We start from the raw sequence: 23,965 nt of genomic DNA, 5'->3' as shown, positions 1-23,965 counted from the left end.
CAGAGGATTGCTCTGTTCTTCTTTTCCCCACCGAGCTCTCTCCTTCCTTCTTCTTCTTCCTTGGACCCGCCGGCCACCACCTCCTTGGACCCGCCGGCTACCACCACTCCCAGCTCTCCTCCTCCTGCCGAGAACTCCCCTATTTATAGATCGCCCGAGCCTGGAGGAAGAGAAACGGGCGAGGGATCATGGCCGCTGGGATTTCGGAAGAGGAGGAGGGTGCGGTCTGCGACCGTGGGCGGGATCTCGGCACGGTTGCTGGAGGAGGAGGCGATCATCCGAGATCGCACATGGAATGGAAGGCGATCCGGGATCGATGGGAGGATGCCGTGGACGCTGGGAGGTGCGAACGGTGTGGCTGGCTTCACGGGCTGAGGCGTTGAAGACGGGAGGAGGCATTCACGGCTTGGATCCTGGCTGGAGCTGGGAGGAATCGCGGAGGAGCCGATCACGGGATGGTGGAGTATCGTGGACGTTGTGGCACGCGGATGCTGGGAGGAGGCGTTGATGAAGCAGAAGGAGGATCGTGCGGGATTACGGGGAAGCACGGGCGGACGTCTTGAATGGCCGGATCCGGAAGCTTGGACGCTGGGACTCTGCTGATGGGCGAACGGCTGGAAGAAGCTGCTTCGAACGGGCGCCTGGGAGGAGGCGTGGATCACGGACGCGACGTCGGAGGCTGGAGATGTGGACGAAGCAGACGGGCTGATCCGTGGTTTCCTTCTTTGGACGTGCCGGCTGGGACATTCATGGCACGGGAGAGCTGGGACGGATGCCACGGCTGTGAAAGAAGTTGGGGACGCGCTGAAGAGGAAGGAGCTGATCACGGCCGCGTGATGCTGGATCAGTCGCGGAAGGAAGGAGATGCGCGTGGGATGGGGTCTCCCGTGATCGCACGGAATGGGACGCGCATGGGGTGAGCTGGGTTTGCGGGATGCTTGTGAGAATCTGGAAGCTTGGAGCTGGAGAGGATGGACGACCGTGATGCACTGCAGGAGGCTGGGAGGAATGGATTTATTTGGGATGTTGATGATTGGCTGGATGGTTGAGAAGGAAATAATCGCGGGGCCTTGATGCGGGACTGATTTGGTAGGTGACCTGATGGACGGCGCAGGATTTCATGCTTGCATGGCAGCTGGGGAATTTGTTGAGCTCGGGCTGCCGGGTATTGGGCTCAAACCCAATGTTATTGGGTCTCTTGGATTCCTTGCACTCAAACACAAATACAACGTTAATTAATTAATTTTATCATTAAAGATTAACTATAATACTAATTAAGATGGTACGATGATTGCACTTTTGTGCTCTCATCACATGGCATACATCATACTTCCAACTCCTGAAGCATATGGAATTCTCTTCATATCCTCAGTCTCCACCTCAGTCTGTGGTGACATTGTCTTCGAAAGACTAACATGACCAGCTATTGGTAATGCTGCCGGTTTCGATCCATCCATGCCATACCTCCGCAAGACCTTTCTGATGTAACCTCCCTAAGATAAATGCAACACCTTCCTGTTTCTATCCCTAAGAATCTCCATTCCTAGAATCTTCATGGCTGGACCCAAATCCTTCATCTCAAATTTCCGAGATAAGGCTACCTTCAAGTCTTCCACAATTCCTCTACTCTTGCAAGCAATCAGCATATCATCTACATACAAGAATAGATATAATTTAGACTCATCCTCACGAGTCTTCACATAGACACAAGGGTCATACTCACATCTGGTCATGCCAATGCCCCTCACATATGTGTCGAACTGCAAGTACCATTGCCTTGATGATTGCTTCAACGCATAGAGTGATCTCTGCAGCAACAGACCTTTCCTTCTGACCCTAGCTTACCAAACCCCTTTGGCTGCTCCATATAAATCTTCTCCTCCAAATTCCCATGGAGGAAGGCTGTTTTAACATCCATTTGCTCCAACTTCAAATCCTGGATGGCAACAATGCTCAACAGCATCCGAATAGAAGTATGTCGAACAACTAGGGAGAATACTTCATTATAATCAATGCACTCCTTCTGGGAGTATCCCTTAGCCACTAACCTGGCCTTGTATCTGATGTATTCTCTATCTAAAAGTCCTTCATTGCATTGGAACACCCACTTGCATCCAATGGGCTTCTTTCCACTTGGCAACTGCACCAACCGCCAAGTCTGATTTTTTTGGATAGACTGCATCTCCTTTGCTATAGCTTGGACCCATCTATCGCTATCTTGGCATACCAATGCCTCCTCATAGGTCTTCGGGTCTCCATTCACAGCAACCAATGCATAAGACATGGTTTCTCCAAAACCATACCTTTCCGGCTGCCTCACAATCTGCTTAGGCTTGTGCAGTGTGACTCCGATGCTTTTGCTGGGATCTTGTTCCTTCCTTTGCACATCTCGTCTTCGAGTTAGCATCTCGCTCGTCTCCATATGTGGAGGCACCTCTGACTGGTGCTCCACTTGAATTTCATGTCCTTCTGGTGCACCTGCAAAAGGTAAAACTAAATAAGAAGTTTGCTGTCCAACCCTATCCGGTTGGTTCTCCCCCGCTCTTCTTTCACCCTTTGCATCTTTAGGACTGAATTCTTATCAAAGACCACATCCCTACTAATAGTAGTCTTTTTTTCCAAGGGATCCCACAGCCGATAACCCTTGACTCCACGCGGATATCCTATGAACACCATCTTTCGTGACTTGGCATCCAACTTGCTCCGCTCACTGGGATCAATGTGCACAAATGCCGTGCACCCAAATACTCTAAGATGGCCAACCTCCACCTTCTTTCTAGACTATAGCTCCTCTGGAATCCTCCCATCTAGCTTTGTATGAGGAGATTGATTCACCAAGTAGCAGGCTGTGTCTACTGTATCCACCCAAAATACCTTGGGAAGCCCTGCCTGCAATCTAATACATCTTGCTTTCTCCACGAGAGTCCTGTTCATCCTTTCAGCCATCCCATTCTGTTGAGGAGTCTTCCTCACTGAAAATTGCCTCTTGATCCCATAATCTTCGCAAAATTTTAGAAACTCCTTTCTTGTGAATTCACCACCATTGTCGGACCGCACACATTTCACGCAGCATTCCTTCTCTTTCTCTACCTCTGCCCTCCAGGCTTTGAACTTAGAGAACACCTCTGACTTTTTCCTCAAGAAGTACATCCAAATTCTCCTTGAAAAATCATCAATAAGGGTTAGAAAATATCTTGCCCCATTCCTGGTTGTGACTGGGGCCGGTCCCCAAACATCCGTGTGCACTAGCTCCAGAGGACCACCACTGCATGTAGTACTGGTAGCAAACTTCACCCTGTGTTGCTTCTCTAACTGGCAAGGCTCACACACCTCTGAAACTCCTCCATTCAGATCTGATATCAGTCCATCTTTGCTCAGCATCTTCATACCACGATCTCCCATGTGGCCCAAGCGGTAATGCCACAAACGATATGCTTCCTGCTGGCCCTGTGCCACTGCTGCTATTTCGGATCCCCCACACACCACGGATCCTTCCATCCTGTACAAATTATTCTCCAACCTCCTCCTCTTCATCACAACTATGGCTCTTGTGGATATATTCAAAATACCACTCCTGGAACGGCAACTAAAACTGTAACCGTTCTTATCCAAGTAGCCAAGTGACACTAGATTCTTTTTCAGATCCGGGATGTGCTTTACATTGGTAAGAGTCCTCACCATCCCATCAAACATCCTCACCTTGATGGTCCCAATGCCGGCCACCTTGCAAGGATGATCATCTCCTAATGTCACTCTCCCCTCATCGATTTTGGTGTATGCAGCAAACCAAGACCGATTTGGTGTGTAGTGATGAGAGCAGGCTGAATCCATTATCCAGATATCCGTGTTGTTCCTGTGATCATCCGAAATTACCAAAAGGTCATCCTCCACCTTGAGATCAGCCACGACACTGACTGAATCCTTGCCATTCTTCTCTTCCTGAAGCTTCTTCCAAAGCGGACAATTCCGCTTCAAGTGTCCTGCTTCATTGCACTTGTAGCATCTGAACTCTTTCTTGCCTTTCTTGGACTTTGATCGTCACCTTTGCTTGCTCCATTCCTTCCCTCTCCCAGGCCTCTCTCCGATAGTAAGACCTTTTTGAGGAACTCCATCCTTTGTCAATCTTTCTCTTTGCTCATTGGACCTTAGCACAGAAATTATGTCTTCATAATTCAGCGTCTCCTTCCCATACAGCAAAGTAGTAACCAAAGGATCATAAGAACCTGGCAGCGAGCAAAACAAGAGTAGAGATCTATCCTCCTCTTCCATCTTCACTCCAAGGATCTGCAAGTCATTGCAAACCGGGTCAAACCTCTGAATATGAAGAACAATATCTCCACCTTCATGCATCTGAAGGCTGTACAATTGTTTCTTCAACATCAACTTGTTGCACATATTCTTCCCCATATACATGGTATGCAACTTTGTCCATAATCCCTTGGGTGTCTTCTCCTCTAGGACGTTGTACAAGGCTGAATCCGCCAAGCATCCTCTGATGGCAACGCAAGCCCTTTTCTCCAAAGAAAACTATTCCTTATCTGTCATACCCTCTGGTCTGTCCTCCAAGGCCGAATCTAGATAGTTCTGCACCAAGAGATCCTCCACCCGGATCTTCCACATAGAAAAGCTTCCCTTTTCATTAAACTTCTCAAACTCCACCTTCATGTTATTGTTCATGGTTGGCCAGACCACAATCACAAATAAACACAAATCTGATTTGAGAAATCACCTTAAAGGGAGATGAGCGGATACTTTCTTCTTAATGTCTTTCCTTCGTTTCTTCTTTCCCATGCCAAAACCTCGCTCTGATACCAATTGTTGGCGCTGTGCGAAAGCGTGTGGATCCCTGATATCGCTAACCTAGGGCATCAGGCCGCATGGGAAAGAAGGAAGAAGAGATGAAGAATCACAATCACAAACTAGGGTTTTCGTGGAGAAGAAGAGGAAGAGAAGAGAGAACGTGGGAGAAAGTTTTCTGGCGACTCCTTTATTGCTCAAGCAATAATCCAAGTGATAACCCTAAAACTGATTACATCAAGCTTTTATATAGGCACCCAATTTTAGTCTAATCATACACCAACTCAATCTCCCCCTAAGCCACATTAGAAAGCACTCAACCCAAGTCCATGACTTACATGGTCTCCCCCTTTGAGCCTAAACCTAGCCCAAGAATGACTTAGACCCTTTGAGACTTGAAAAACCTTAACTTGGCCCGCTTCATGCCTAAAAATCCCGTGAAAACAGTGCTCGGGTTGACTCCTGCAGTCCTGGGGTCGACCCCTGCAGTCCTGGGGTCGACCCCTGAAGCTGTCCCAGAAAACAGCTCTCGGACTTTTTCCTGTCGCTCTTAAGGAGTCGACCCCTGAAGTCCTAGGATCGACCCCTGCACGGTGCCAAGTCTTCACAGCGTGCCAGAGTCGACTCCAAGTCTCCAGGAGTCGACTCCAATACTGTTCACAACCCAGAAACTTGTTGTTTTCCTTTGGATGCGCTACACTTAAGCCTACATCACCTCCAAGCTTCACGCGTCAGCTTCATTCCGGAATCCCAGCAGCTTGTGATTCAGCCCTCCCGCATCATGCTAAGGATCATGCGTCCGTTCCCCATGGATTCATTGCCGGCTTCAAGAAGAAGGGAGAGATCTATATAAAGAGAGGAGAGGCCATCGACAAAAGGGAGGAGGAGGAAGGAGAGAAGAGAGCTCTATTTCAAAAGAAAAAAAAAAGGAGAAAGGAAACAAAGGAGGAGCTCTGTTTTCCGAGAAGAAGGAAAAAAAATATTTTTTTTTTTTTTAGTTTTCCACCGAGAGGGGTACTTGTTCCCTTGTTTTCAATTTTTTTTCCTTCTCACTTTTGTAAGCATTTTTCTTTTTATGCAATCTATTAAATTTTCTTTTATGCAATCCATATTATAGGTTTTGTTTAATTTCTTTTTTTTATGCAATTTATCAATTTTTCTTTTATGCAATCTGTGTCTAAGTTTTAATTTAATATTCTGCAATTTATTTTATGCATTTTGAAATTCTTATTTTAATTGCAAAGTTTTCTTTCTTTTCTTTGTTTATTTTTGAATAGAAAACTAGTTCTGGTTGGTTAGAGATTAATCAAATATCCTCAAGAAATTTTTTTAAAAGGATAAAAGAAAAAAAAATATTGCCATGAATCTTAATGGAGTTTATATTCTTTATTTGTGTGCTCCAATCGCCTCCCTGTGGATCGACCTCCTACAACCATTATTCATCGAATAGAGGATGGTAAGAGTAAAAAAAATAATATTTGTTTGTTGGTTAGGATTTTGACAACGGCACTCTTTTTAAGTCATCCTCAGGTCTACAAAAGAATAGCCGACAACACATCTCGATAGCAATGGTGGGTGATTTCAACTACATCCAGGGCCCTAGTGAGAAAAGGGGCGACAGGGCTTTCACTAAATTGGTGATGAGGGAGTTTCGCAATTTCTTGTCAAGAAATGGTCTAATAGATCTTGGTTTCTCGGGGTTGCATTTCACCTGGTGTAACAACTAGGCCGACAAAACTAGAGTGTGGGAGTAGATAGATAGGGCCATCGTGTCTTTAAATTAGATCCTCCATTTTTAAACCTACCAGGTCAGGCACCTACCTCGGATTGCTTCTTATTATTGCCCTTTGTTGATCTCTACAGCATTGGGTTCCAGTCATCACTGCCCCTTCTGCTTTGAGAAGGTGTGGTTGTCATACCTCCAGTCCTAGTATATTGTCTGGGTGGCTTGGCGCATGCCGACGCAAGGTGATGCCATGCAGAGGGTTTTGCGCAAATTGAAGATCACCAAGAGGTGACGTCGCCGATAGAATCGGAAGGTCATAGGCAACATCTTTAGAAGATTGGAGGAGGTGGAGGCTTCGATTGCTGATCTTCAGAAAAGAGAACATCGGAGGGGCGAGCTCCCGAAGGCCGACATGGCAAGCCTACGGGAGTTACTCGCCACACATCACTCACTCCTGGAATAGTATGAGGTCTTCTGGAGATAGAAATCCAGGATTTAGTGGGTTAGTGAGGGGGATCGGAATACCAACTTCTTCCACCAGTCAACCATCATCAGGAGGTAGAGGAGTACGATCCAGTCCTTGTGGAATGGGATGGGCCAGCAGCAGGAGGAGGAGTCTATAGTCAGACAGGTGTTGCTTGACTTCTTCAGATTCAAGTGGAAGGAGGATAGTGGTGTAGTGGACGTCGGTCAGCTCCCAAGGCTGGATGTTGGGATTGGAGCTACAGAGAATGCAGCCTTGATTCGGCTAGTGTCGAAGTTGGAGATACAGAAGGCAGTCTGGGCTCTCGCAGAAGATAAGGCCCTGGGATTGGACAGTTCCCTTCTTTCTTCTTTCGGACATACTGGGGTATTATTCGGAGAGCAGTGGTGGAGGCAGTATAGTTGTTTCTCAGTCAGGCAGTAAATGGCAGAAGATTGGAAGGCCACCTAAGTCACTCTAATATCGAAGTGCTAGGATGCAGCAGAGCCGAGCCACTTTAGGCCCATCAGCCTATGCACCACACTGTACAAGGTCGTGGCGAGGATTATGTGGGTAGGATGAAGCCATTGCTGCCAGGTATCATCTATCAAGAGCAAGAGACTTTTGTGGGGGGCAAAAATATCTCTGACAATGTCATGCTAGACCAGAAACGAATGTGGGATCTTTAGCAGGCTCTGAAGCAGCAGAGCTTGATGGCAGTTAAGTTGGACATTGACAGAGCATATGACAGGATCCGGTGGGGTTTCCTCAGGCGAGCATTGGAGAGCTTTGGTTTTCATGGAACCTGAATAGACTGGGTGTTGGGCTATGTTTGGGGGCCAAGCTTCTCCATCCTGATCAACGGCACACCGCCACCTTTCTTTCAGTCCACTATGGGGCTTCAACAGGGATGTCTTCTATCTCCGTACTTGTTCATTATTTGCTCTGATGTACTTTTTCGTGCTTTACAAGTAGCGTGCACGAACCAGGAGCTAGAAGCTTATGTTCCTACCTCGGGAGCTCGACCCATCTCATATTTACTATTTGCTGATGATTGTCTTCTACTGGTTAGGGCGAGGGATGCACGAGCTCTCAAGGATGTGCTGGCGGATTACTGTGCAGTTTCGGGGCAAAGTGTGAACTTTCAAAAATTGGCCATCTCCTTAAACCCAAGCACGGAGCGCAGGGTCACAAGGGAGATCAGGAGGATCTTGGAGATGCAGGAGGAGGAAGGGACATGGAGCTATCTAGGAGTACTCATCATAGGCAGGAGGTTGTGGGTTACAGAGTGCTCTGATCTGGTATAGCTGATCTAGAGCAAGCTGGAAGGCGTCATCTTTTTTTATGATGGGCAGATTGATGCTGGTCAGGTCGGTGCTGTGTTTCATGCCTATTTATCTTATGGCTAACACTGTGGTCCCGAAGATAGAGCTGATAGGGATCAAGTTTGTACTTCAGAGCTTTCTATGGAGCTCACATGGAGGGGGGCACGGGGCCACGGAGTCTGCATGCCTATCAGTGAGGATGGCCTTGGGGTGCAGCCCTTCCAGGAGAGGTATGAGGCGCTCATTACTCGCCATACGGTATGGTTTATTCTTGAACCACAGGGTTTCTAGAGTCAGGTTATGGCGGCTAGATATGGTTGAGTGGGATCTGATGGGGCGGCCCTAAGTAGGCGGAGATATTCCTTCATGTGGCGTGAGATCGGGAAGTGTTTGCTAACTACTTTGACAAATATCATATGACTAATTGATGATGGGTGGAGCATTGATGTGGTGGACCCGTGGGTGGACAGTCTCTTCTTGAGGCTTCGGTCGACTACGGTTAGCGCCGAGGCGGCAAACGAAATGAGATCTTGTGGCCTAATTAATGGAATTGATCCCCAGAGGTGACCGATCAGAAATTTAACATCTAGGATTTGATCAATAAGAATGAAAAATTGTTGTTCAGCCCCATTGGCCTCCTAGGAAAACTTGGTGTTCATGCCACCCATTATACTTGGAGTGGCACTTTGCTTGGTTGTCTTTGGCTTTTGTAGGACACCCATCCCCTGATCTGTTTCATTTCATACCTTGATGAAAATGAGCTCATTTAGTTTGATAGATAGAAATGTTGAAATCAAGGAACAAATAAATAACAAGAAGGAAATCCTATATGCTTATCAATATATACATAGTGATCTTTTGTTAACTAACCATTATACTTCATTTAGCATTTTCCTTGCCCAAGTCATTCAATGCATGATTATTATGCATGGCTCCTTTGCAGCCCCTGCTGTGCTTGCATCCCCCTTGCCCAAGTCATTCAATGCATGATTATTATGCACGGCTCCTTTGCAGCCTCTGCTGTGCTTGCATCCAATTTTTCTAGTAGCTAGTTTTTTATGTTGACAAACTATTATGCACCTCCCCGAGTTCTCTTATTCTTCACAAAAAATCTTTAATGAACATGCTTGTTTGTAACTTCAAATGTTATTTCAAATGAAAGTAATACTCTTGCTTTTAATATAGACATATCTGTATGGAAGATGTATGAATTTTGTGCAGATCGACTATATGTCTGAAAGGACAAAAGAGTCAATATATCTTTTCTGATGCTCTTGTATTAGATTGGAATGGATTAATATGTCGATGTATATTGGATTGGATATGCTTTGACTGTATTGCATTGGATTAAAACTTTTCTAACATGGTTCAAATTTTGATATCATATGTGTTAAAATCAAAATTGTATTAGAATGGTAGAATGGTTTAGATTAATATTGGATTGGAACAGATTGTATGCAATCTCCCATTGCATTGGATTAATATTATATTATTCAACATGTCTAAAATTGATTGTAATTAGAATGATAAAAAATTTTGATATGGAAGTAAGTTCAGAGGACTCATATGGGTGTGTATTTAATCTTGTATCAGTTATACACTGGATAGATCTTGGGCATGGATAGAAGGATAAGAAAGAAAATTGATAAAATATAATTTATATTTTTTGCTTAGACTATTTTGGACTTTTCAGATGTTATTTACATAATTTGGAATTAGATTCTTAAATTTTTATTGTTATATAGGTTGATTGCTGTCTAATGTTTATCATTAGCTTATTTTCTTGAGTAGCATGGAGCTAGTGATTGAGATCTACATTAGCTTTACGCATGATATAGCTTGATTATGTCAGTGGAAGAAGATGATGGTCAGTTTTATTATCTACCATTTCTAGCGCCAAGTTACTGATAGCTATTTTTTTAGCAGTTAATAACCAGATAATTATTTTATAATGAACATGCTTGGGGTTTGCTATTTACGTACATAGGACGTGAAGAGAAAAAGGGCAAGAAAGGAAAAAAAAAAAGGGAGCGATAATGATAATGCCGGTTTCTGCTGACGGATCGCTCCCTCGCGACTCGTAAAGAAATACAGCTCCGCTCGTGGCTTCAGCTTCAGTTTCTACGCAGGCACCCAAGCTCAATTCTCTTCTCTCTCTCTCTCTCTCTCTCTCTCTGAGCCTTTGGTCGATCGAGCGATCTCTGGGCTTCGATCCAACTCGAGGAGAAATCTTTTTGTGATGCGAATCTCCTCCCCGAAATGCTCCATCGCCGCCGCCTGAAATCACGGAACCCCGAGCTGGTTTGCTGTGGAGGTGGTGGAGATCTGGGCTAGTTAGAGTTTAAGATGAACCCTCTGTGTACGCGGAGCTCGGCCTAGGGGTTTTCGGCTTCCGGCTCCGAGTTCTTGGGGAACGAGCTCGTTTTCCTATTTCGAGGAGCTTCTTTCGGAGATCTGTGGGGATAGGGTTTGAGATCGTGGCTTGGTTGGGAAGGGGAACTTGTTCTGGTGCTTCGGGAGCTCTTGCAGCTGGTTTGAAGTGCTGGAAGAGCTCCTGAGGGGAGATCTGGGGGGTTGTCGGGTTCCGGTTGGGGTTTCTTCTCAAACGTGGGGGCTTTCGTTCGTGCTATGGTGGTGCGAGCTGGTCTCTTGAGGTTTTGAAAGCTTAATCTCGGTGGAAGCTTAAGATTTTGTGGGGTTTTGGGGGTTTTTGATCGAAAGTTTCTTCTTTGGGGAGAGTTCATACTTGGTTGCCTCAGCTGAGGTAGTTGGTGTACTTTAAGTTTGGTTTTTAGCCTTTTTCTTGAGGTCTTTAATATCTGGTAGGGAGCCTTACTGCTGTTGTTTGACACCTCGGTGGAGGTTACCAAAGCAGGAGTTTTGCTGAGAATTTCTTCCGACGTTTGAAAACCCAGGTTGTCAATAAGCTTAAAGCAAGGACATCTTGCGAAATCTGGGATCCTGGCATAGGTTTCAGGTGGAAAATCTTTTGTCAGAAGGTGGAGATAATCTTTTCATGTTTCAGGTCGAAATATTTAACTCTAGGTTTTGCATGGTGAATGTCAGGAACTGATGAGACTGGAGACGAGAATTTCTGGCAGTGGAACCGGCTTGGGTTGAAGGTGTGCGTGTGTTTGAACAAAAAAAAAAGAAGGTGTGCGTGTGTATCTGCAGGGGTTCGTTCACCAAGCGGAATATTCCTGGCCATTTTTTTTGTTGGTCCTCTTCTTCTCAGTTGGATGAATTGAAGCGGCGGGTTCGGTGCTCTGGAGAGAATCATAAACAAAATGCTGTAATAGCAATTTCAAGCAGGGAATTGAAAAGTGATAATTTTTGTTGACGAAGTGCTTCACTTTGGATATTTCACTTGTGTGCTGAAGAAAAGGAGCAACTTCTGTCTCCAGCTTTTGGTTCCTTTTGCATTAATGCAAAAGATGAGGATCTCGTCGTCAGATCTTGCAAATCTGCCTCAGGAAGGTGAGCTTCTAAGCAGCTTATTTTCTTAGTTGTCTCAAAACGTTGTGTTTATGGAACTATATAGTACCATGCATTCTTTTTAGTTGCTGTGGATACATATTTTTATATTTAAACTCGATTATTGTATTTTGCTTTTTTATTATAGAATACACAGTAGAAGGTTCTGCATTCCACTGGTTTTGGATTCTGCATCAGTTTGGTTTTTTTGCCGATAATCTGTGCATCACAGATGAATGCGCTTTCCTCTGTCAGAATTCATCTTCCCCATCGAAACTCCTACAAGTACTTTGATATTTTAGTTGGTTGCTCAGAAGTTGCATGGGAGCTATGTAAGCGATACATAGGTTTTCTGCTCCCATGAGCTGGTCTTTAAGCTTTACAGCAAGGCCCAAATTTGTCTTGGCCCGGAAATTGGCATCATTTAGGAGGTTGATGTCCAATCCTAGAAAGTTGTCAAGCCTTGATGTGTCCTGTATCCATAAAGACAAGCCCATATAGATGTTATAAAAGGTGTGCAGGCTGAGGTTAAAGTATTTATTCAGTTGTTGAATAGGGTTTCCTGATTTGAATTTTTGATGAAGTTTGGAATATGAGATTTTTGTTTATTTTCTGCAGATGACTTTCTTTGGGTGTTTTCCTTCTCCTGAATTTATCTGTATGTCCTGTATTTAGTTTTCAGTTTGATCTTCTCTGGGCTCATGGTGTACAGGCTCTGGATCCTCTAGAACCCAAATCATTGCAATTTTCTGCAGCTTCAATATGTCACGCTAAACAATAAACATTTAAGTTTCTCTTGCTTCATTTAAACCACCATTATCTGGCTGTATTGGATACAGGCCAGGAGTTGCACAAAAGAACTATCCAGTGAGCATTTACCAAGTATCCAAAATGTATGTGTCTCCTGTAGCTGTTCTTGTGGATGTTCCGAACTCTGCTATGCATACCAGGCTTTTATAGTTGGAAAGTTAGTTAACCATACTGAGATGGCGGGTTCAAACTCTAATATTCATGTAGGTCTTACCTATTTTTGGACAGTTCTGATCACAGACAGAAAGATAACAGTTTTTCTGTGAGGAGCTGTGGAACTAAAAGAACCATTATCAGGAGATTAAAATTTTAAATCTATAACATTCCTTTATGTAATAGAACTGTGAGTTTCAATTCACTATGGAGGAAAGCAACATCTTCTGCAAACATAGACTTTGCTTTATAGTTGTTGTGGTTTTGCAGTGTATGAATCAGTTATCAAATAAAGATAGGAATGATGTTTTTTTTTTTTTTTAATCTTGAAACAGCTTGCAATATTTTATGGTTCTGTTTACACATATTTGGATTAGGTTTAGTTAAGGTTTCAAAATGAATCTATATATGGAAATTTTTGCCAATTTTTATATAATTGCATCTTTTCCCAACTGTGCACCCAGTAGTTTTTTCTATAATTGCCAATTTTTGCTGATCAAATCCAAGACAAGATCATTTTCTCTTTGCTTTCTCCTTTTGAAGTTTGCTTATCTATGTGCCATCATTTACAGAAGAAAAGAGATATCTGAATTCAGAGTTATGGCATGCATGTGCTGGGCCACTTGTAGCATTACCTGCTGTTGGAAGTCGTGTGGTATATTTCCCACAAGGCCATAGTGAGCAGGTCAGTTTCTCACTCAAATTATAGATCAGTTTGTTTCACTCATGGATTACAAAGATGTGCACTATTGTAAAGTGATGATGTTGTGTTTATGACTGGAGCGGATATCAAGTACTTTTCAATTTGTATTGCATGGGACAATTTGTCGTACATTTTTGCTAGCTTGCTAACTTTGATGGGCTTTCTACTTTCTTATGTCTTGCATGTTTTATAAATTTGGCATATTATGTGTGCTATCAATTATTTATTGTCTTGTTTTAATATCTGTAACCCTTCTATTATTAAAATGCTTGATGGGCTGTGTAAAAGGTTCTCTGGTTTCAGCTTTACTATGGGCAATCTTCCTTGATAAGGATCAGGCCTCCTGGCGTAGGAAACCTATTGGCTTCCTTATTATTTTTTTGTGAATTATAATTCTTCAGTGTACCTATGCAGGTGGCTGCATCAACAAACAAGGAAATTGATTCCCATATTCCCAACTATCCAAGCTTACCTCCTCAGTTGATCTGTCAGCTGCATAATGTTACCATGCATGTAAGTTAAATATGCATTTTTTTGGGCATGTATGATTTCATGGCCAGCTGCCTGACACATGAACACCTGTTGTGCACACTTCAGGCAGATGTAGAGACAGATGAAGTTTATGCCCAAATGACATTGCAACCTTTGAGCCCGGTAGTCATCAGTATCTTTGTGCTTTTGACCTTATTTGATTATATTATGGATGCTTTGTATAAATTTTTGACATGATCTTATATTCAGCAAGAGCAAAAAGAACCTTATCTCCCTACTGAATTGGGTACACCCAGCAAACAGCCAACCAATTATTTCTGTAAGACGCTGACTGCAAGTGACACCAGTACACATGGTGGTTTCTCTGTTCCCCGTCGAGCAGCTGAAAAAGTCTTTCCACCATTGGTGAGTTTGTTTTGTCTGTGTGGGGGTGAATGGTTACTGATGGAATGGCTGTTTTTCTGGAAACTATCCATTACAAATCTGCTTATCTTTCTTATTCTTCTATGTCTATGTTGCTCTTCCAGGATTTTTTGCAGCAGCCTCCTGCACAAGAGTTGATTGCACGAGACCTTCATGGAAATGAGTGGAAATTCCGTCATATCTTTCGTGGTATGTGAGAGGTTTCAACTGTTATCAGCAGCCATCCACCTCCTTCCTTTAGATTACTAGGTCTGTGAACTGAGTCATCGGATGCAAAAGGCGCATAGCAGACATCAACGTGAAGTGGAGCCCTTATCTTTCTAACCCTCAGCCTATCCGATTCTGTGCGGATTAACACCCTTTCATTTCTATCGAAGCCAGCCAACCATATGAAAGCATCTGATCGTCGCGGTTTAACCGGCGATATATCTTACTTGAAATGTGCCTAGTTAGTTCATCTGTAGGCTTTTGGCAACCACATGACTCATAGTTTGCTAATTATATGACTTATGGTGATTAATTGTCAGAATCATGCATATGGGAGGATATCCACTTGGTTGCCTCATCCCACTTTAAGACAGTTGGTACATTTATTGAGCACTAAAAGTACTTTGTCTTATTTCGTTCTTTACCTAAACTCTTTCTTCAACTCCAGGAGATATAGAGACATGTTCCTAGTTTGTCAACTAAAATTGGTTAACCAGTGAGGTAGGCATACCTTTTGGCCAACAAGTATTGCATGTGTTATTGGCAAGCTTTCTCTCATTTGAAGTTGCTTTTACCAAGAGCTCAGAAAAAATCCCCAAGGTGTTAAATATCAGATTCCTGGCTGGTTACCTTAAGTTTTCATGACTTGTTAAATGATTAACAAGAATTTGATCCATTAGACAATCCCTAGTAAAATGGAATAAGACCATCTGATTAATGTTAAGATAGTACACTGCCTTTTCCACATTCTCTATAATCATTGCAGCAAACAGATGATTTGCAAGGCAACTTCGTCAGGTTCATATATATTATTGTTTTTTATATGCATGTGTGTGCATGGCAAGATTCGCCATCTTAGTACCGTATCCCGTACCAGTGCCACACTAGCACAGTGTCGGTACGGTATATATTTTTTTGGTATACCGAGTGTCGATATGCCATCCGTACTGGGTACCGGTACCGAACCAGTACGATATAGTATGACCCGTACCGTCCAGTTCGGGTTGGTATGGCATACCTTGGTGTATAAGATAATGATGCATGGTATTAATATTTTAGAATGCTTTAAGCAGATTTTGACTATCTTGTCTTCAAGATATGAAGTTTGTTGAAATTATGGCCCTAATTCTCATAGACTGGATTGGGAATGATATGTAGGCATATACTTTAGCATTCCTTATGCCAGGTAAATCTAAGAAAGTATTGATGGCACAATGGTAAAAATAAGTTGTATTAGAATATCAGAAACAGAAAGAAAAGGAAATAAAAAGGATGCTTGTATATATGATGATTAAATGTGCCTATGCCAAAATCAGTTTGTTTCCTAGATGAATTTGACAAGCTAAATGATTGGCAGAACAAAAATTGAGCATGATAATGAGGGAAGAACACTACTAATGATCAAGAGTTTTGGAAATATAGTCTAGAAGCATGATTATAGTTTATTTTCTTTCCGGCATCTTACTTGTGCATCTATCGAAATTTTGTTGACTAATGAACATTATTAGGTCTTGCAATAAGTGCACAAGTTTTCTGAGTTACTTTTGGTTGTTCTCTGCATAAACATTATTGGTAACTATCTCCTGTGCGTTGCATCAGTATAAGAAAGCAAACAATAATCATTTTTTAGTTAAGTTTTTTTTTTCCTTTTCTCTAGTCCAATTTTTTAGTTTAAATGTGTTAGTTTGTATCTGCAATTTACCATTAACAAACATAGGAATTGGAATATTGCTTGCTTCTAGTGCAGTAGGTATTGGTCGTTTTTAGATATCGAGTATAACTTTTCTTCCTTAGCTACTGATTTAGAATTCAGCAGTTGCCTGATAAATTTCTATGCTGTTTTAGCCTTTCATTCTCCACCATGATCACTGAGAAACTTAGATCTCCATGCTGTTGAGACTTTCTCTAACATTACTCAAATACTTGTTTGCAGTTAGCTGCATTAAATTAAGAGCCTTGTGTCATACTTGTAAAAAGTCACTTTATTCGTTTAGGATGGTAATCTAGAATATAACCTGGCAGCTTTATAAATGATAACTTAGTCATGAAATGGAGAATTTATAATATAACAAGTAATGTAAAACCAAATATTGCTTCTGGTTACCATATCCTATTAAGTATCATGATATTGTGGCTGTTCAACTGAGCTTATGTCAAACAATTTTTTGACTTTGTGACAGCACATTTTTTATGATGCATTTATATGTAATATATAATTGCATATTTTTTTATTGTGTGCGTGTGTGTGTGTGTGTATATAGAGAGAGAGAGAGACTATGCTCCTCATGAGAGGAGGGTATCAACTCTCCGCGATTAATGATCTATATCTAGAAAGAGAGATGAATTAGGCTCCTCTCAATTCCAAAATCAATAATAAGGCATCCAAATCAAAGATCCACACCGTTGATTATGATCTATATCCTAAAGATACCCAGAAACTAAAATCACAGATTTTGGTAATTTCTAACTTGTACATCATGTTGATACAAAAGTGGACAGTTTCCATTTTGTTAGCATGCTGAAATTATGACAACGTAAATTGAGACTCCACTTTATCATGATCTATACATATTAAAAATCAATAGATTTTAATGCTTAGATCATAGCAAAACGTAGTCTCATATCATTTTTACCATTGTTTTTTACCTCCGTCCGATGCATAGATTAGAGACCGCCAAAACACGTGATTTTTAGTTTTGTAAAATTTTTTAATATAACTCATAATTAATGGTATGGATCTTCAGTTTGGATCCCCCATTGTTGATTTTGGAATCAAGAGGAAGAAATACCCTATCTTGAGAGGGGCATAGTCCTATATATATATATATAATATAGCTCATCTACTCTCCTTTCTAAAGAATTAAGGTTTCAATTCGACCAACTCAAAATCGATAGTGGTCTTTGAAAATTGAAAATCCATATCATTGATCATGATAAAACATATATGTATCAGAATTCAATAGATTTGGATGGTTCCAAACTATAATTTATGCAAATATCAAATTGAGCCGTCAAAACAATATATTCTTGGACCACTTGATGCATGGGTAAATGACCTTCAAAAGACACGATTTTTTTCTTTCAAAGTAATTTTTGGAATGTAGGTCATAATCAATGGCAGGGATCCTCCATTGATTTAGGATCAGTTGGATTGAGACCTCAATCCTTTCGGATGGAGGGTAGACCATCTCTCTCTCTCTCTCTCTCTCTCTATATATATATATATATGTTTGCACATTTATTGTTAGATTGTAAAATTGATATTGGTTGTCTATGATGCATTTTTGCGCCCTATTATGGGGCTGTTTGGAGCCCTGTAGATGGAGCTACACTGCAACTCAAGTGGCAGTTCAAATTGAGTTGCAGGCGCTCAATTTTCCTTGTTAGGATGAAAGATGATGGGAGTGGTGAAGGGGGGATGGAGAGAAGGATGAGGGAGAAATGGATGAAAAAAGTGGGCGAGTACGAGAGGGGCTGAGGAGAGATCAAGGCTGGCGGGCTTGGATTGGTCAGTTTGGGGCTTCTTCCAGTAGCTGCCAGCTACTAGGGAGGAGGGCACAGCTGGAAGGGGGCTCTGCTGCAGTCCAGCTGCAGGCCTCTAAACTTGCAGGCTGGCCAGCCTCGCAGTTGGAGCTGCGGCACATGACACAGCTCCTTTGTGTAGCATTTGTGTCATAGTCCGCAAGCCTCATACACTACTTGCTGGCTGGCTGGTAGACACCGATGAGAAGGTAGGGGACATGCAGTAAGATGGGCATTCTTCCTTGGTCTGTCCGTGTGGCCAAGATGAGGTCTTTGTCATGACTGAAATGAAGAATGAGGTGTCCAACCATACATGGTAAACTTGATTTGTCAACAGCATTTGATCATGAGGTGGTTACCTGTTTTTGCATTACATATTCATTAGAAGTGTTTTGGTTCTTTTTGGCATCAGTAAGAAAATGCCAAGGTGCCATCGGTGTCTTGTCAACATGATATGAACTATGTATGTGCATAGCTGTGGTTTTAGTTTGTGTATATTGTGCTTTTGACTTAAGTTCATTTAGGCATAACACGAGTGTTAAAGTGTAATACGTATATGCGCACACGCATATATATATGTATATGTATGTGCGTGTGTGTGTGTGTGTATGTGTGTCTATATATATATATATATATAATATTTAGCATGTTTGCTACTTGCTAGTTTGTGAAATATAGTATTGTAAGTTTGTAACCGTAAGTACATATTCGTGATGCAGGTCAGCCAAAGAGACATCTTCTTACAACAGGATGGAGTGTGTTTGTAAGTGCCAAGAGACTTGTTGCTGGCGATTCAGTCCTTTTTATCTGGTATTATCTTTTAGCATTGTATCATTGCGACTTTGGGGGTCGGGGGTGATCTATATAAAGTTGTGGAGCTGAAACTTTTGAGTATATTGTCTTGTTAGGAATGAAAACAATCAGTTGCTTCTGGGCATTCGTCATGCTAATCGACCACAAACAGTTATGCCTTCATCAGTTTTGTCAAGTGATAGCATGCACATAGGTCTTCTTGCTGCAGCTGCTCATGCTGCTGCTACTAATAGCCGTTTTACCATATTTTATAACCCAAGGTAGAGTGGTGCATTTGCCGTGTCGGCATCTTCTTACTTTTGCTAAACAATGATAGTTCATATTATTTGATTTCAGGGCAAGTCCTTCTGAATTTGTTATACCATTAGCTAAGTATGTTAAGGCAGTGTATCACACACGTGTTTCTGTGGGCATGCGTTTCCGAATGCTTTTTGAGACAGAAGAGTCAAGTGTTCGCCGGTAGGTTCATGTTATGATTTTCATTATTTGTTTAAATTTTTGAGCATGTACATACATGTGCACCAACAGGTACAGATTGGCACTTTAAAACTTCTGTGCTGCCTTTAGTTATTGATATTTGTACTGTCAAGCAAGTTAGGTTTTCCCCATTATTAATGGTTTCAACTCACATAATGCTTTGCCTTGTTTATTTCCAGATACATGGGCACAATTACTGGCATAAATGATCTGGACCCTGTCCGTTGGCCAAACTCGCATTGGCGTTCTGTGAAGGTAAATATTTTGACAACTGTTGTATTTGATTTTCAATATAGACTGCTCTGTTCTCACAATGCAGCTATTTAAGTTCTATATAACATTGTTGTCTTGCTACTGCTGCAAAGATGATTGCCTGGAATATGTTATACATTTGCTTTTTGCAGAAGTATTATCATAAGCTTGGGGTTTACTGATTCAGGTTGGCTGGGATGAATCAACTGCTGGAGAGAGGCAGCCTAGGGTGTCACTATGGGAGATCGAGCCTCTAACAACATTCCCAATGTATCCAGCCCCTTTTCCACTCAGGCTTAAGCGTCCATGGCCTACAGGATTACCCTCTCTACATGGTACTCCTTTTGATTGCATTTTGTATTTGATAGCCAAGACTATTAGCAGGATGTTTTATTCCGACTGCTTGATATAGTTATTTGAGCAGAAAATCCCTTAATTGTTTTTCATTATTGTACTTCTTCCATCTTACCTTTGTCACAATTTATGTAGGTGGAAAAGATGATGATACCGGTCTGAATTCTCCACTGATGTGGCTTCGAGATGGTGGAAATCCAGGGATCCAATCTTTGAATTTCCAGGGAATTGGTAGTACACCTTGGATGCAACCAAGACTTGATGCTTTGGGACACAGTCGACAGCCTGACATGTACCAGTCAATGGCTGCAGCTGCACTTCAGGAAATGAGGACTTCGGATCCTACAAAACAGGTATTACCAGCTATTCTGCCATTCCCACAACCGCAAAACTTAACTAGCAGACCCACCCCTCTATTACCGAGCCAGATTCTACAGCAAGTGCAACCTCAATCACAACGAAGTTTCCTTCACACCATTCTAGAAAACCAGGTTCCAAGCCAGACTCAGTCTCACTTCTTTCAGCATCAGTTGCAGCAATGCAACTCGTTAGGTGAGCAGCACCAGCATCAACAGATTCAGCAGCAACAAATTCCACAGCAACAGCATTTGCAAATACAACAGCAACATCAGCATCAACAAATGCAACAGAACCACTTGCCTGATCATCAACAAATTCCTAACATAGTGTCAGCCCTGTCTCAGTTTACCTCTGCTTCTCAATCCCAATCTCCTACATTGCAAACATTTTCCTCGTTTTCCCAGCCACAGAACTATCCAGATTCCAATGGTAACTCTGTTTCAACAACTAGCACCTCCCCCCTGCATAATATTTTGCGACCGTTTTCTCCAGAGGACGCATCACACCTTCTTAGTTTGCCAAGAACCACCCCTCTAGGCACTTCTAGTCCCTGGTCATGTAAACGAATTGCAGTTGAGTCAGTTCTCCCATCTGGAGCTCAATGTGTTGTGGCCCATGTGGAACAGTTAGGTTCTACACAGCCTAATCCCTCCCCACAATCTGTAACATTGCCACCTTTTCCAGGAAGAGAATGTTCGGTGGATCAAGATGGTACCACGGATCCCCAAAACAATTTGTTGTTTGGGGTTAACATAGATTCCTCGTCACTTCTAGTGCAGAATGGCATGCCAAGCCTCAGAACTGGTGCCAATGAAAGTGATTCAGCAGCCGTGGCATATGCTGCTTGCAATTTTTTGAGTCCGTCAGGAACTGACTTCCCATTGAATCAAGCATTGACTAGCTCCAGTTGCTTAGATGAATCAGGATTTTTGCAATCCCCTGAGAATGTGGATCAAGTGAACAACCCACAGAGTGGAACCTTTGTGAAGGTGAGTGAATTTCTTTTCAAATGGACAATAGCTGACTTTTCCATTCTCTTTTCTGGATTTTGATTTGCTGCAAAGCATTTCAGATGTTGAACGTTAGATTCATTTTTTTCCCAAATGGCTTGCTTTTTTCTTAAACTATTTCATTTTTTAATCAAGTTAAAGACTTAAAATATTTAACATGTGACTTGGCCTTGCAATGTTACATATGATGGAGATAATAAAGTTTGATAAACAGTTTCAATGTGTTCCTCCCGTTCTCCTCAAGAAAGCTGATATCATACATAGCATGCTTGCATAAAGTCAATATATTATACCTACATGTACATATTACCTCACAGGAAAAAAGAATATATATATATATATATATATATATATATATATATATATATATATATATATATATATATATATATATTGGGAAAATGCTGATTTGGGGTTGTCAAGTTTTCTGATTAGTCTGTTTAACATGATTGATGTGTGCTTGTCGACTGAATTTATGGAGTATGCTGTCAATTATCAGCTTTTTGTTTGGAATCTTAGGTTTACAAGTCAGGGTCCTTTGGAAGGTCGCTGGACATCACCAGATTCAGCAGCTACCATGAGCTGCGTGGTGAGCTTGGGCATCTGTTTGGCCTAGAAGGTCAGCTAGAAGACCCTGTGAGATCAGGCTGGCAGCTTGTATTCGTTGACCGGGAGAATGATGTTCTTCTTGTTGGCGATGATCCCTGGCAGTAAGTGCTTTATGCTCTTGCCCTTTCTATTGGTTAAGATTTCTTCAGGTTCTTTGTTTGAATGATGCTTGTTGCTTATGATTATAGTTGTTTGTTCAAAGTGAAAATCTTCTTAGAACATGGATTGGTATTTTGGTTTGCTTTTGCTTTTCCCAGGAATTCTGCTGCCTTTGCCACATTAGTAAACTAAAATATCTAAATAAATTTCTGTAGTTGTCATTATTATTTAGATTAGATGATTTTTTGAGGTCAGGAAGTGCGAGATACATTGTACTTCAGGATTGTTGTTTCTGACATGTTTATATCCTCTGCACATTTCATTTGGTTGTTCTTCCAGGGAGTTTGTGAACACTGTATATTGCATAAAGATACTTTCACCCCAAGAAGTGCAGCAGATGGGCAAACAAGGTGTTAATCTTCTGAACTCCGCCCCCATCAAAAGGCCCCCAAGCAACAGTTGTGATGGCTATGTGAGCCGGCAGGACTCGAGAAATTTGAGCAGTAGTATCACATCTGTGGGGTCTTTGGATTATTGAAAACCTAGGTCTGCCGAAGTCTGCAAGGCGTCAGCTCATGGCAACTCCTTTCTTGTATTTTGCTGCACTTGCTTGTTTTAGAAGCTGGACTGAAGCACCGAGTAAGTCAGCTATGTATGTCTAATAACTGTATCATATGATCTCCCCTCATAACCTTGATATCCATGCAGAGAACTTATTTATCTGAAGACTTGATTCTGTGAATGTAGGCTGTTTCATTAATTAGTCCTGATCCAGGGTATTGGGAACAGACCACTGATTCTTGATCTCCAGAAATCTTAATGATGACATTCCCTTTTACTTTAACCTCATTCCAGTGACATGTTATTCCTCTAGGTGTCAGCTAGATTGTAAAGAGAACTAACCCTTTCAACCAGAAGAGAACCGAACGGCGTCAGCCTCTGCAACTGCTTCAGAAAATGACCTCCAGAGCTGGACCACGCCGATATTCTCAACTCCCTCCATGCGATCGGATCGCTGTCTTCATTTCCGAATTTCCACCCATTCAAGCATGGAAAATTACCACTGCCTTCTTAGGGTCTGCGATGCAAATTCCTTCTCTCCATTCTTTTCCCATGCCTGCGTTTCCGTGTGTGTCCTTTTCCAAAGGTAAGCGGCCCCTTTATTTCAATTCAGCTTCTCTGCCTTAGTCGGTGAGTGTGATATTATTATGCTGCTGGAGCCCACCATCTGGAGGATGTGTTTGATAGGCTGCAGTGACGCATGGGCCCTTCTCAATGTAAAGTACGAGCATGTGACCTCCACTAACTCGCGTCTTCAGTTCAATGGCACCTTTCCTCTTCCATCAATTTCTGGTGATTCTATGCTGCTTTTGTATCTTTCGCTGGGCCAAAGGCCTCAGATCTGGTATTCTCTCTTTGACTGCACTGTGCTCAAAGTCCCTCAGTTTCATCTACGGCAGTAGTTGGAGCAGCAGCAGCAGCAGCAGCAGCAGCAATTAGTAAAAACTGTTTGCTCGAAGCCTAGGAAGTTGCACTGCATAGTTTCACGGCCGGCCACATTTGACAGCAGCTGTGTCACATATGAAGAGTATGACACTGCAATGGCTGCGAAGCCAAGGAATTTCTTCGACTTTCTGTCTATATGCGTCAAAAACCAGTTGAACAGAGGGCTTAAGCCATGGACTTGGGAGAACAGCTGAAGTGATCATGGATGGGCTGCGGGGTGTGCCTATGTCATAAGATCACTTTCACGTGGAAAATGGAATATGGTTTTGAGCACTGGCGTATCTTGGTTACTTTGGTTGTGATCTTTGAAAAGAGGACAAGCTGCCCAGGCAGCATGATTACAAATATAACTGACGATATTACCTTTTTACGGGGAAAGTAAGGAATAAA

General features: G+C 42.2%; 1 protein-coding gene across 3 annotated transcripts; it reads left to right on the top strand.

Moving 5' to 3' along the window:
* The first annotated feature begins 10,373 nt into the window (after window positions 1–10,373).
* Window positions 10,374–22,913, top strand: LOC103696719 (auxin response factor 17-like). 3 transcript variants are annotated; one of them, XM_039118901.1, is made up of 15 exons: window positions 10,374–11,288; window positions 11,378–11,788; window positions 13,321–13,433; window positions 13,866–13,964; window positions 14,049–14,105; window positions 14,193–14,348; window positions 14,471–14,555; window positions 18,815–18,905; window positions 19,004–19,168; window positions 19,245–19,367; window positions 19,565–19,640; window positions 19,825–19,972; window positions 20,127–21,340; window positions 21,881–22,071; window positions 22,409–22,913. In XM_039118901.1, exons 2-15 carry the CDS (start codon window positions 11,737–11,739, stop codon window positions 22,605–22,607), a joined length of 2,769 nt encoding a protein of 922 aa, XP_038974829.1. In that variant the 5' UTR covers window positions 10,374–11,288; window positions 11,378–11,736; the 3' UTR covers window positions 22,608–22,913. The 3 variants fall into 3 exon arrangements, with proteins under 3 accessions (XP_038974829.1, XP_038974830.1, XP_038974828.1); XM_039118902.1 differs by having other exon boundaries at window positions 10,374–11,788; window positions 20,127–20,344; window positions 20,522–21,340; XM_039118900.1 differs by having other exon boundaries at window positions 10,374–11,788.
* The last annotated feature ends 1,052 nt before the right edge of the window (window positions 22,914–23,965 follow it).

Source organism: Phoenix dactylifera, unplaced genomic scaffold (genome assembly GCF_009389715.1).
Source record: "Phoenix dactylifera cultivar Barhee BC4 unplaced genomic scaffold, palm_55x_up_171113_PBpolish2nd_filt_p 000439F, whole genome shotgun sequence".
NCBI lineage: Eukaryota > Viridiplantae > Streptophyta > Magnoliopsida > Arecales > Arecaceae > Phoenix > Phoenix dactylifera.
This window is presented reverse-complemented; position numbering and strand designations above follow the sequence as displayed.